The sequence below is a fragment of the Cervus canadensis genome, chromosome X (genome assembly GCF_019320065.1).
Source record: "Cervus canadensis isolate Bull #8, Minnesota chromosome X, ASM1932006v1, whole genome shotgun sequence".
Lineage (NCBI taxonomy): Eukaryota > Metazoa > Chordata > Mammalia > Artiodactyla > Cervidae > Cervus > Cervus canadensis.
The window spans coordinates 95,613,110-95,628,175 of record NC_057419.1 but is presented as its reverse complement, the minus strand read 5'-3'; the positions used below and the strand labels follow the sequence as shown (position 1 = coordinate 95,628,175).

Genomic DNA, 15,066 nt, shown 5'->3' with positions numbered 1-15,066 from the left:
CTCATGTCCTACTCTTTTTGTGACCCCATGGACTGCAGCACACCAGGCTTCCCTGTCCATCACCAACCCCCAGAGCTTGCTCAAACTCATGTCCATCGAGTTGGTGATGCCATCCAACCATCTCTTACTCTGTTGTCCGATTCTCCTCCTGCCCTCAATCTTTCCCAGCATCAGGGTCTTTTCAAATGAGTCAGCTCTTCGCATCAGGTGGCCAAAGTATTGGAGTTTCAGCTTCAACATCAGTCCCTCCAATGAACACCCAGGACTGATCTCCTTTAGGATGGGCTTGTTGGATCTCCTTGCAGTCCAAGGGACTCTCAAGAGTCTTCTCCAACACCACAGTTCAAAAGCATCAATTCTTTGGTGCTCAGCTTTCTTTATAGTCCAACTCTCACATCCATACATGACTACTGGAAAAATCATAGCTTTGACTAAATGGACCATTTTCGGCAAGGTAATGTCTCTGCCTTTTAATATGCTGTCTAGGTTGGTCATAGATTTTCTTCCAAGGAGCAAGCATCTTTTTTAATTTCACAGCTGCAGTCACCATGTGCAGTGATTTAGAGCCCCCAAAATAAAGTTTCTCACTGTTTCCACTGTTTCCCCATCTATTTGCCATGAAGTGATGAGACCAGATGCCATGATCTTAGTATTCTGAATGTTGAATTTTAAGCCAACTTTTTCACTCTCCTCTTTCAATTTCATCAAGAGGCTCTTTAGTTCTTCTTCACTTTCTGCCATAAGGGTGGTGTTATCTGCATATCAGAGGCCATTGATATTTCTCCTGGCAATCTTGATTCCAGCTTGTGTTTCATCTAGCCTGGCATTTCGCATGATGTACTCTGCAATATAAGTTAAATAAGCAGGGTGACAATATACAGCCTTGACGTATTCCTTTTCCTATTTGGAACCAGTCTGTTGTTCCATGTCCAGTTCTAATTGTTGCTTCTTGACCTGCATACAGATTTCTCAGGAGGCAGGTCAGGTGGTCTGGTATTCCCATCTCTTTAAGAATTTTCCAGAGTTTGTTGTGATCCACACAGCCAAAGGCTTTGGCGTAGTTAATAAAGTAGAAATAGATGTTTTTCTGGAACTCTCTTGCTTTTTTGATGATCCAATGGATGTTGGCAATGCTTTACTCTGTATACCACTATTTCATAGTTTTACTGTTACCCTCTTTTCACAATAAAGCTTTTAGTTTCATAATTTTAATGAAATATGTTTTTCTTCTAGATTTACATTTTACTGACTTCTATGAAGTTGAGCAAGTTTTTAAATATTTATTGGTTATTTATATTTCTTCTTCTGTGAATTGCCTATTCCTAACTTCTTCCCATTTTTCCATAAGGGAGATTTTTTTCCTCTGTCAATTCTCAGTAGCTTCTTGTCTATTAGTGAAGTTAAGAATTTGTTGGTCATATATATTGCAAACATTTTTCCAGGTCCATTGACTTATTTTAGTTTTTATGTGGTCAAAGCTTTAAGTATTTTCCTGAAGCTCTTGAGATGGTAAGTTAGAACTATAAGCTTTGATGTATATAAAATATTAAGTGAAATAAAGCAAGGGGCTGAGTGATATGTACAGTATAATCTTCCCTTCTCATTTAAAAAACAAAGGAAAATATATTATGTTTGCATATACTTTTATGAGCAAAGATGAAAGCATGGAAATATAAAACCCAGACTGTTAACACTGCTTATCTCAGTGGTGTGAGATGGGAGGAGAAGTGATTATTAACTTCTCCTTTACATATTTCTATATGACTTGACTTGTTACAGCAAGTATGTATGGTTATTGAAAAGGAAAAAAATACTAAAGAATACTATCATTGTGCTTTCAGTCCTTCTTGGATGAGAATGTATATCATGTAGGTCATGTACACTCTCACAGATTCCTCTTGGAAGCTCTACAAGAGGAATACTTGGTTGGATTTGTTCCCTAAATTATGGTTGGGAAAGTAGCATAGTCACAGATTTCCAAAGGTAACACATTACCCCTCCAAGACACACACACACATGCACACACACACACACACACACACACACCCTGACCTTAAAGACTCTCCTTGATGTTTGAACACCACAAAGAGAAAAACAGAAGAAATGGAAATAGATATTTGCAGATTGTGATGAGAGTGCACTTGGTGTGGTATCCCCTAGGATCAGAAGGATGCTAAAGGGAGAGGGAAGGAGTGGTGGCAATGTTTGCATTGCTTGGCACGTGTTCCACATATAAAAATAGCTAGTTATGTCTTTGCATTCTAACCAAGTGTAGCATTTGTTCTGGGACTTTATATAAAATGTAGTTTCATGGGTGTGACTTAAGGATAGTACATGTCCCTAAGTTGGAAACAGAATAGCAATGTCTTCTGAGTGAATAGCCAGAGACCACAACATATAGAGGAAAAGAACTGTAGTTGCAGTTTCTCCGAATTGAAAAGGATTCAGAGTTGCTTTAGTTCAATCTATCTTCTAATCCATGAGTTCTTTGTACAAATCCAGGGCCGATGATCATGTAGTCTCCACTTAAAATATTTCCAGTTAGAGAGATTACTTTCCTTTATAAAGCAGCTAATTCTTTACAGTGATAACTATTAGAATGTTCTTCTTTAAACTGCTATATGTTTTACCTTTTGGAACATATCCATTGATTCTCCTTTATTATGACTTCCCATTAAAAATATGTAAAGTTAGCTACTCCATCTCCCTGAGTCTTCTCAAAAGGCTGTACATCACCAGTCCCTCAACCTTTCCAAATGTCATAATTTCTAAATTATTCACCATTATTCACTTTCCCTAGCTTGGAGACTATTTAATTTGCTTAAATGTAATATTCTGAAATAATCAGCCTCCATCAAGTGCATTTACCTGGGTACAGTTAAGAAAACTGTCCTTGCTTTGGTTATCTTACTGGTCTTTCTGGTATCACTGCAATACTAGATTAACAATACCTTTTAAAGTTTAGTTGCATTCCTTCTTCTTATGGAATTATTTGCTTTTCAAACCAAGATATAAAAATTCACACTTATATCTGTAAAATGTCATCTTGTTGGTTTAGATTAATTCTAGACTCTTGAACAGTCTGATTCTCTTAAGAATTGATATGATGCTCTATCCCATGCCCAGAGGGAATGCCATAAGGAAAATCAAGAGAAACAAGGCAGCCAAAAGCCTGCAGGAACTGGCCTTCATTTGAGTGTATTCTTCGCTCCACTTCAGTTTACCCCCTGCCTCCCTTTCCTAACCCCCTGCTCATTCATCATTTTAGCTTCCTGGCAGCTCCAGTCTCATCTTTAGTTTTATCTTCTCAGCTTATCTGCTTCATTGCCTCCCAAACCTATGCCCAATTTATTGCTTGTCTTCTCTACCCTGTTCTGGCCTTGGAACCCTTTCCTTTGAACTAAACCCAAAGACTACCTTATGTCTCAGCCCAATCACGGCTTTACTCCCTCCTTACTCGACCTTGGAGTGGCAGGCCTAAGAAAAATGCTATCAACCTATAGATTAATAATTCTTTACAGTTTGGGTTCATCAACAAAAGTTACATGCATGTCTTTCATGTTGTCACCTACAGCATTGATAAATGAGTTGAGCACAAAGACAAGGACAGAAAATCTGTATCACATTCTTTTCAGAGTTTCTGTCCTTAAGATTCTATTTATTTTTCCACTAAATTTTAACAAACCTTATATCATAGACAGCTGCACTGTCCAGTATAGTGGCCTTTAGCAACTGTATGATTTTAGCTTATTCACTGTATAAATTATGCACTGTATAAACAAATTTAAAGTTACCTTAATTAAAACTAAGTAAAATTAAGAATCCCATTCCTAAGTTGTAACAGCCACATTTCAAGTAATTGGCCACACGTTTCTAGAAGCTATCATACTTAACAGTGCAAATATAGAACATTTTACCACCACAGAAGTTCTATGGGATAGTGCTACTCTGGAATGTATATTTCATTATGCTCAGCATAACCTTATATCAGTATCACAAGTTATCATTAGTTTGCTATTGATTCATCAGTCAACTGTTTTGTTCATCTAATCATGCCTTTCTGTGCTTTTTCCAGCCCACATTTGTCTATCTTGTGTAAGAGGATATTATAAGATTCTTTGCTGACATAAAGACACACTGACTGTAGGAGTAACCTTGTCTACTTGGTGAGCAACTCATTTGATCAGTTATTTACTGCTTTACAACAATTCATCCCCAAATTTAGTGGTGTAAAAATATAACCTTTTCTTATCTCTCATGTTTTCTATGGGTCATGAATTTAGGAGTGGCTTAGCTCAGGGTCTGTCATGAATTTGCAATCAGATGTTACCCATTTAGTGCTATCATCTTAAGGCTTGAATGGGGCTACAAAATTCACTTCCAAAGACACAAGTGGCAATATGGTATCAAATGTCGTCCTCAGTTTTTCTCCATGTAGGTCTCACCACAGAGCTGCTTCAATGTCTAAACCCTGGCAAATGGCTTCCACCAGAGCAAGAAATCTGAGAGACCTAGATAGAAGCTTCAATGTATATTATGACCTAGCTTTATAAAGCATATATTATCACCTCATCCATATTCTATTGGCCACACAGGCCAGCCCTCATCAACTGTGAGAGAACACCATATAAAGTCATGTCATGAATGACGAGGTGCCTGGTTCACTGAGGGGTACCTAGAAGGTTGATGTCACAGAATAGAATATGTTCAAAATAGAAAATGAGCTGGTTTGTCATGGAGGCTTATCAACATATCCCTGCTCCTGGGGACTACCTCTTAGGAGCCATTTATATAATATTCTGTGAGTATTCCCCTAGAACCAACATCAAGTTTTCTTGCCTGGGAAATCCCATGGACAGAGGAGCCTGGCAGGCTACAATCCATAAGGTCAAAAAGAGTTGGACACAACTTAGCGACTAAACAACAACAACAATTGTCTCTAAAACCTATTTTTTTGTTCTGTTTTTAAAATTGGAATTTTGCCTGTTTTCAAATTTGCAACACTTCTTTTATATTCCAAAGATCACCACAACCACATATGCAGGGTTTTTAAATTTTTTTTTTAGTTTTTCATTTTTCTGAGCCTAGAGCTTTGTCCCTAAGTGCAACAGGTCAGTGCTTTCCATCAATTTTCTCTCTTATCCTACACTATTGTGTAGGGTATCACAATATTTTTTTGTTGAAGTAATATTCTCTCAGAACATTCTTGATTCTGTGTGTATTTGTACATGTATGTGTTGCTCTCTACAAGACAGAACCATGAACAAGAATCCCACTTCTCGAGATATAAATTAAAAAATAAAAGAACAAAAGAATAAGGAGAGAGAACCATGTATGCAAGTGTTTTCTTAAAGCTTATCATTATAGAAAATGGTGTACATCAAATTGTTAACAACTAGAGGGAGGGGATTGTGGTGGTAGAATGTGATGTGATAGAGAAGGTAGAGACTGTTATCTTTTTCTGCATTCAACTTTGAGTTGTTTGACATTCCAATGTGTTGATATTTTCTAATACAATACTATAAAACATTAAACATATGCTCACTATCATTATTATTTCTTTCCCTAGTGGCAGTGCTATGATCTAGATTCAGGAAAATAGTGCCCATTTATTTCCAGTCATTAGTTTGCAGCATATTCTCATAATGATACCATTTCCGCTTTCTCTTTTCTTTTAATCTTCAATCAAAAGAATATCCATTCTACTTAAATAATGTATTCCTTTTTATGTAGATGTTTAAATTCTTAAACTTCAGTATTATTTCTCTTTTCTTTCATTTTTCTCTTTTCAAAACACACACTCTGCTTGTTGACTGCTAGTTGCAACAACTCATCTTGTAAGTCTCAGTAATATTATGGAGATTTTCACACACACACACACGCATGAATATACTTCAGCTTTACTGTGCTCTCTATACATTATGCATTCAGGGCCAAATCCAAGTTCTGTTGGATCTGAAGCTTTTATAATTTGGGCGCCTACTTCAAAACAGAATATAAAATTGCCAATACAGAATTACTAGCACCACTCCCAGGTCCTTAGAAGTGCAAGTGAGGTGTCTTGAAGCATAAGCCTCACTACCATCACAGTAAATGTGTTCCTCTGTGTTTCTGCTGAGTGAGGCAAGCTGGCTAGCCTGAAGCTGCTGGGTTGGGAATTCCAAGACTAGAATGGTATGGCCTTCAAAGAGCAAAAAGAATGGGGGAAAAGGAAGCCCCATGGCTAACTTCAGAAATTCATCTGACTTTTGGTTTTAATTTCCCTGTTTTAGTTCTCTTTATAAAACAATTGTCTTTTTTTAGAGTAGCATTCCAGTTTTCAATAGCGACAAGACCCATGTTCAGCCAGGATCAGATTTCCAGGGCCCCATTTTAGAAACAAGCATAGCTCAAATCATGCCGAGCTTAAGAGCATTCCACGACAAGTAACAGAAGCTTTGCAAACTATGGTCAGAAGGCACATTTCATGACCTTTAGCCTGAGAAACATCAGGTTTGTGTGTTTTTTTTTTTTTTTTTCTTTGTCCTCAGAGGAGTGAGACATAGGAAAAATCCAAAGAATCAGTGGCAAGATTGTTGAGGACTATAGCAGAAATCCTACAGTTTCAAAATTGTCTCCAAAGAAAAGAAAACCTTAAGCAGGTTCTTTAGCCCGATGGTTCCCAAAGGAGGTTCCTCCTTCAGAAAGGAATCCCTTAGAGTCTTAAAAGGTAGTCTGCCCCAGCTGGCTCACAGTATCCTGGGAAATATTGGACCTTGAGTATTTACAATCATAAATGTACAAAGTATCTTTTCAAGAAGATTGCTAGGTAACCTTATTTGTAAGCAGCAAACTTGTCCTAACAGAAGTTTATAAGATATATGTTTCCATACCTAAGGTGTCAAAGTAGAAGAAAAATAATAAATGGCAGACTGTTTTGTGTGCGTAAATGCTTAATAAATTTCATTTTTAAAGTGCCTATTAAGATATATATTGCCAATTATAAATGTATAAATGAAAAAAAAATGAAGGAAAAGCAGCCTAGACTCTTTTGGATCTGTATTTTTCATAACACACACATGCACACATATGCTTGTCAGTATAATTTCTCCAGCTTATGGTAGTTAACAATTTACATGAAAAAAATGAATATGCGATTCTTTGTATACAAAGGTGAAAGCAATGACATTGGAGTTTTCTTTTTTTTCTAAAAAGGCATCGCTGGCTGCCCGGAAGTGAGGTGCTATCAAGGGACAAAGAGTAGAGAGGCCCTCTGGAGGATCAAACCCATACACTTGGCACCATGTCTGCAGTACTCTACCGAGCTAACTGGCTGTAACCTTGCCATTTAGCATCTCAGGTCAGCTAAGTATGATTGCTCACAAACACAGCCTCCTACAAGTCTCCACTGAATAAGGTTTGTTCTTGGCCAAAAAATCTCTCTGGAAGGAATAAGAATGGATTTTAATATTTTGCAAGCATTGAAAATTGCTGGATTTTTTTCCCTCTGGAAGTTTCTTAAGCTTGAAATCCATGGTTTTTCCCTATGAGGTGATCCACTTGGTAATCTCTGCTCAGGCAGGTCACTTGGGCTATAGCTGGGCTCCATTTCTTTTTATAAAGCCCTTGTTATTTCTGTTAGGAGGGCTTGAAGGCTGAAAAGGGGGAAAGGGGAACTGGATAGCTCAGGGGCCTAACTAATGTCATCTGATCTCACTTACCCTGAAGCTTTTTTGAATTTGGCTCCTCTTCACACAGTCTCAAAATATGCACTGACCCTTCAACAGTCATTGACAAGTGGGTTCTGGAGTCAGACGGCCTGAATTGGAAGCCAGATTCCTCCAATTACTAGCTGTGAGGCTTTAGGAAGTTACTCCATTTCTCTGTGCCTCAACTTCCCTGCCTATGAGACAGAGATGACTTAAAAGCTGGAAGAATTTTTGACAAAATTAAATGAGATAACATACACAAGACACTTATTCCAGAACACTTATTCCAGAACATTCCAGAATACTTATTCTAAAACACTTATTCCAGTATATAACATATACTCAATAAATTTTAGCTATTAAAAATCAACAACCAAAAGTTACAAAATGCACAGGGTTTTAAGATAACAGAATGGATTGGAGGAGAAAAGGCTGGAATATATACAGGAAATAATGTATTGGCAGTGAAATTATTTCTGGGTAGAGGACAATCTGACAAGTTTCTAGACTCTGGATTGACGGAGGTTATTTTTATGCTGTTTGAGGTCAGGAAAGAAAGAGAGAGAAAAAAAAAAACACTTTGGAAGGGGGAAGGGGCAGTGATGGTTGTGGGTGAGGGGAAAAGAAACCCTGAAGGTGGAAAACAAGTGCCCTATTTCAGGGTTTGTCTCAGCCTCATGCTCAGGGGCCATCTATTTGCCTTCTGGTCAGCTAGCCAGGCTGACCTTCCCCAAGCTGGCCACAAAAATCCCCATAATGCCAGCTTACAAGGCAAAGTTTCCAAGGTCTACCATGATTCCTTTTTCCTTGAAAATAATAATAACTTTAAAAAATGTGTAGATTCTCTGTCAAGTTCTGGTCAAACACCTAGCTTCCCCTCCCCCCACCACAGGGGTCCCACCAGGAGATGTGGCTAATCCCTATGGAGTCATGAAGCCGCTAGCCTCCCACGGAGCCCTGCAACTAGACAGCCCAATGATCTAGCCTGGATTCTTTTGCCTGGTCTGGACTTGTCCCCATAGACAGGCTAAAACAGTCTCTGCCATCAGGGGCTACAGGGCATTTCCCCACACCCTACCCTCAGCAAACCACGTTGTTAAAAAAAATTTTAAATGTCTCAACACTTTTTCCCTTTAGCAAAGATTCTCTTTAGATATCCTTTAAATGTTGTATTTCTGGACTCTGTGTCTTGATTTCTAAAAACTAGGTATGTATTAAAAAGTGTAACTTTCTATTAACTAGCTCACTTGCCCAGCTCTAGTTATGAAAGGTTATTTTCAGATTAATATTCAGAGAGATCTAGAAGAGTTTTACCGATCATACAGGAATACTAAAACTGTTAAAAAGAGCAAGAGTTTGTGCGGCGGAGTTGTCAAGATTTGAATTCTTGGAAAATATAATTTGCTTGGTTTACATCATATTTGAATTAACACGAAAATTCGATCCAGAACAACCGAATCTCTTTTGGGGGGAAGGCAGTAGTTGGTTTTCCCCGTTCACAGAGAATTTTCTTTATTTAGCGAGACCGGGTTCCTCAGATTGGCGATTACAGAACTCACTGAGGCTCGGAGGTTAAGGAATGTAAAGAGGTCAAACTTGGAAATTGAAACAGACACGAAATAAACAAAATCCACCAACATATAAAGAAAATAATAACAAAAGTGAAAGGCGTGAGTCAGAAATAGTGAGCTCCAGGTCTATGGGAAAAATCATTCCTTAAATCCTTCTAGAGGAGGTAGAATTTTTTCTTTCTTTCTTTCTTTCTTTTTTTTTTTTTTTTTTTTTGCTTAAAAAAGAAACAAACCGGAAACAAACCCCCTACAATACGTTCGGAGCGAGGGTTCTCAACGTGGTCGATGAGCTCCAGGGGAAGTAAGCAGCTTTGGGACGTTTTCTAAAGTGTTCTTTGCAGTGCAAGAGCTTAGAATGCAGTTAGTTTTAGACACCGACTCCCTTTTCCCATAAACTCTTCAAGAGGTGTCTTCCTTCTCCAAGTTAAAGCGCCTTTGTCAGATTCTCTTAAACCGTGTATTGGACCTCCTGCGCTTTCTGGGGAAACGGAGGCGAACAGCCTGAGCGCCCGGAAATGTTTTGCAGAGAAGGAGCGAATGAATGAAACCCGGCCAAAGAGCTGAAGACAGGGAAGGACGCAGGAACTTTCTCTGAGCTTTGCGAACGCGGCGAACTGCAAACTTAAGACCCGGGTTAACCAAAGCTTCAGAGACTCAGACTCGTTTAACTCCCAGCACCTGTGAACAGGTGCGGTTCCGACTGAGCAGCCCGGGCCTGGTACCAAGTAGCCCAGGGCTAAAAGAGATGTAATCCTCCTCGAGGGGACTTCGCAGCGGCCAGTCCACGTTGCACTGCCTTCGGCTACTGGCCTCGAAGGCCAAGCTGCGGTAGCCCTGCGGCGCACTTGATGTTCTCTACCGGCCCCGCCCGCACCGGGGACTCGCCTAGGTCGGATCCTTAACCCAGTGGTAAGTTATTTCCTTATCTCGCTTGATGGGTCTTTGCAACAAAATGGAGCAATAGAATCAGAGCAGAAAGAGAAGGCAGACAACTAGAAAAGTCACAAGTGTTTCGTGGAGAGTTGAGGGCGCGGGCTGTTTGGACTGTGGTAGGGCGGTGGGGCCCAGACTGGGAGCGGCGCGGAGCGGGACCAGTTTTCCGGGGCTGGCAGCTGCCTCGAAAAAGTTTCCTGTGGAACACCCGCCGGCGGGGGCGGCGGGCGCAGCGGCGGACTTAGGAGAGGGTGGGAGGGGGCTGCAGGGCAGGGGACGGGCGCCGGGGCCGGCTAGCAAACCGTTAGTCCTTCAGCACCTCCCTCGGTCACTGGCCCCCTCGCCCGCCTCCCCGGCGCTCGGTTGCCCACCTGGCGACGTGACGCTGCACCAATCCCCTTCGAGCTGCTCCCCGGCCCCCTCCCTTTGCACCGCCCCCCTCCCCACCCTGAAAGAGGCGCACCCTGCCCCGGGCAGACGCTGCGCTCTCGCCGGCGGAGCACCCTTCTCGCTCCTTGGTCTCCGGGACGGACGCTCGGACTCTTCTCTCGCCTTAGCCAGACTCACTTTCCCGCCTCTCAAACTCTAGCTTCCCTCCACTCCTCGCTCTGTTCCCTCCACTTTCCCCTCCTCTCTCTCCCACGCCGCCAACCCTGATTCCCCGTTCCTTTCCCCGGCCCTCTCCCTTCCCCTCTCCTCGTTGGACTTCTGTACGCTTCCACCTCGGACTCCCGCGAGGGTGCCTGACCGAGTCGCCTGCTCTGGTTCCCCTTCGAAGCCATGGCGGGACCTGGCGGTTGGAGGGACAAGGAAGTCACGGATCTAGGCCACTTGCCGGTGAGTAGAGGACGCCCGTCGACCCCCTCCCCGCCAAGGGCTGTCTTCTGAGAGTTCTGAGCATCCAGGAAGGGGACCGATGTCCCGGAGCCTGGCTTGGCGAGAACTTCCAGGAGACCGCGAGTGCGGGTGGGAACCCCCAAGAACGGGCTTTGGGAAGGGCGTCCCTTTGGGCACCCGAGTCGCTCCAAACTCACGGAAAGGCGAAGGACCAGGCTTAGAGGGGGGTGGTGGAGAGAGGTGGCAGTGGGATGGTGCGAACCACAAACAGCGGGACCTTTTCCCATTGTGGCCTCTTTGGTTTAGAGGTGCTCGGGTACTTGTCCTAGCAGGGGCCCAAGGAGAGCGACGACGCGTGGCTTCCTGAGAGCACTCCTCTGTCACCTCGCTGCCCCGTCGTTTGCTGCTGCTTTTGCCAGAAGGGATGCCCACTCTCGGCTTGACCTTTCCTTCTGGGTGACAGCGGGCCAGAAAATCAAACCGTTGCCATCTCGCTTTCGAATAGCACTTTCCAAAACCTTATTCTGCCAGGGCACTAATTCCGTTTTAGTATTGCGGGAGCTAAAGAACTCGACGGCTTGGGGAAGAAGTGAATTCTTCACACCCCAATTTGTGTTTAAATGGTATTGCGCTCAGTTTCTAATCACTTGCTAACTTTTTCTCATAGTTTTCGTTTGTGGATTCTCCTTTTCCCAAATTGCCCAGCTTTCCTCCGGAGTTGTAATTGATTGGTGAGCCATTATCACTGTCGTTATTAGTAGACTTAATTTTTTTTTAGCAGCGCCGTTTATTTCATTGGCATCTGGTTTCTGGCAGATGTTGGATCCCACCCAAATCCGTTTTTCAAGTTCCTTTTTAGACTGGCATTTCACTCGCACCCTCTCTTGAATGTAAAGGGTCTCTGGACTCTCTGAAAGGGAATAAGCATGCACCCATGTTGGAAAGATGGCCAAGCAACTGTATAGTTCAGGGCAGTGGCCTGCTTGCTTTGGGAAAAGCTAAATATTAACCTTGAGGTTATAGGACTATTCCAAGTATCAGCGCCTTAATCGTATACATATTTACATTTAAATATTGTCTTATTGATGATGGCAGACTCCCATTCCCCTCAAACACTGGGCATTCACCAAGCCTCACCTATACAATTTGACACAAAAACAATGTGGAGGAGGAGATGATGCACATGGGTAACATTTTAGCAAATTGTTCTTAGCCTTTTTTAAAGGGAACCTCAATATAAATATGTGGAATTACAGGTAATCAGCATTGTGGTTATTGATGCAGCTTCATAAAATAAACTCACAGAATTTTTAAAAGTATTCTCCCACTTGGTGTATACATGAGATTTCTGGAATATGGAGGCCTCAATTGGTGGTTTCCTTTCTGAACAGCACTTTCATATTCTGACTAGATTTTCCCCCAAGTGTAAAACCAACAAATGAAACATTACCGTCCTCCAACATTATCTGTGTATTGTGGGGGAAAGCGGGGAAAAAAAGCGAACTAGGGTAAATAAGGAAACCACCCATAGATAGGCAAGCTGAAATAAACTCTTTTGAAAATTGACTAAAGGCAGGAATGGGAAAGACCTCCTGGAAATGACAGAGCAAGGAATCCCAAAAGCAAGGAGGAAAAGAAGGGGTTTGATTGCCGCAAAGAATGGGGGGAAATGGCTCAGACTAACTGACCCAGTTAGGGCCTGGGACATAAGAACTTGGTGAGAGCCAAGATGATAAAGGGAAAGGCTGCAGTTCAGTGAAATATTAGTTTTCTGGGTGTTGATGGAGTGGAGAAAGATGAGGGTAGTTTTTAATGCAGGAGTAGGGAGAAGATACAAAACCTCAGGACATCGATGTTTGGCTCATTTTACAGACTTTATGAAAATCTCATTAAGTCCTCAACTTCTAACAGTTTCTAAATTTCTGTTATGTAGGAGCCATTTTATATCATGGAGATCTTCACCATGTGAGCAAATTATGCCTAAATCTCCCTCTGAATATCCATCCAGGTCTAAACCCTAAGAAATCAAGTGGAAGAAGAGCACCCCCGTTAGAATTTCCTTTTTTTTTTTACATCAAATTTTTAGAGATGTCAAAAGTTCACTGTTGCTGTATAGATTAGTACAGTGCTGTAATCACTGTATAGATTAGTGATTTCTTTGCATTTGATTTATGTCCTAAAGTTGGTGAAGAAATAAGAGTAAATAAAGAGGTCAAGAGATACCTAAGTTACCTGTTTGGAAGTTTGCGTTTTGGTGCAAAATAGACATGATAAAGCAAGCAAAGAAACCTGCGTACACTGAGATCCCTTGTGATAATTATCCTCGATAGGATGTATATGAGATCAAAAAGTTGGCATTTGTCAACAGCCATTTAAATACAGCTGTAGTTTAAAATTGATATATTATGTCCATTTCATGGCTGGCCAGCTAAATGACCACAAGACAAGGACCTTTGAGAGAAGTCAGGCTCGCTGTGCAAATTGTGATTTAAAGAAAGTGGTAGAAGGTTATTTGACACTTTTGCTATTAGGTATTTTTTAAAACCTAAAATAGTAAGCAACAATGAAAGCTGTGGAAACAGGGAGAGAGGAGGGGAACTGTACATTTTTTGCATAATTCCCTAAAATGAGAGAGTGAACATAATAATCAGAGAACGAGAGGTGGGTAAACTACGTCTTCTTTGTTAATTAATGGGTTACTATCATTTTTCCATTTTCGCTGACTAACTGTTGAATAATTATTTCCTACAGGTGAAAAACAGAAAAGAAAATACAGAGACTTGTGGTTTATGCTTCGTTTTTTGAAAAAAGAATTGCAAAAGTCTTATGTTTTATATATATAAAACATTATACATAGGTGTGAGTTGTGTGTGTGTGTGTGTATATATATATGTGTGTGTGTGTGTGTGTGTGTAATCTGTGTGTTTCACATTGCCTGCAAACAGCAATACCTGGGGATATACATATACATATATATATATATATATATATAAAAGCTTTTTCCCTAGTATACATATGTCACTCCATCCTTGGAACTGGAAACTATTTCTTCATCTCCAAATCTGGCATGTCTTTCACTATGATAGCCCCTTTGCCTTCTGTGCCCAGTATGGTAATGACATTCCTCACGACTGTGGCCTTGGTATTTGACACTACCATGTGTAGTCCTAATCTATATTGGGGTCAGGATTAGACAGGCCTGGAGGACAGTAGTGGCAGAGGTGATCTGAAATAGTACATGATCCAAAAATCTATATTTGAATTACATTAGGTTTATATTTAAATATAAACTGCCACCTCTCCCAGTCTTCCACCACCCTGGGTGGAAGACCAAGCCTACCTTCCACACTCAGTCATGAGAACCTTTCACTTTCTCAAATCCCTTACTTAGCCTCCTATTTGGAATCAGTTTTACCTTCTAGTCCACAAGGATTGAAATATTCAGCTTATCTTCTATTAGGTATTCTAGAACATCACCTCAACACAGCGTTGTACTTCAGCCAGTTTTCTCAGTCCCCTGCCCCAATATCAAGAGCAGTAGGTTTTGTGTTAGTGCACCAGAACAGTTCTCAAGAATGAGCTTGGGGCCCATCCACAGAAACGCTGTTTTCATATTTCCGTGGTTGGGACAAGGAATCTGTATTTGAAACAAGAATCCCCAGATGAGTCTCATGTTGGGAGAGTGTGCCGTCCACAGTTTGAGAAACACTGGTGTAGAGGAAGAGATGGTCCTTTTTAAATTTCCACACGAATTGTGAAGCCCACTCGTCCAAATATCTCTGAAACTTACTGACACTTATTTTGTTATATCTGCCATTTTAAGCTTCTCTATCCATAAACTATTTTCATAAAGTCACTACTTCTAATATTTGAAACAAAAGAACAATAGCCTCTGCTGTTCCTTCTAGGTATTTGCAATTTCTTTTCTTTCTTTAGCTAACTACTAGGATAATTTCTGTGATATTCTTTTACTGCCCTGAATCTGAAATGTATTGCTACCTATGTTGACCATTTATCATTTCCCCTTTGTTCTTAAT

General features: G+C 41.0%; 1 protein-coding gene across 2 annotated transcripts in view; it reads left to right on the top strand.

Moving 5' to 3' along the window:
* Positions 1-10,622: 10,622 nt before the first annotated feature.
* NRK (Nik related kinase) overlaps positions 10,623-15,066 on the top strand; it is a 124,488-nt gene continuing 120,044 nt past the window's right edge. Inside the window, exon 1 of one of the 2 annotated variants that reach the window (XM_043458387.1) lies at positions 10,623-11,029. In XM_043458387.1, coding sequence (XP_043314322.1) covers positions 10,973-11,029 — 57 coding nt within the window. In that variant the 5' untranslated portion in view covers positions 10,623-10,972. The remainder of the gene's footprint in view (positions 11,030-15,066) is intronic. The other variant, XM_043458388.1, reaches the window with a different exon arrangement.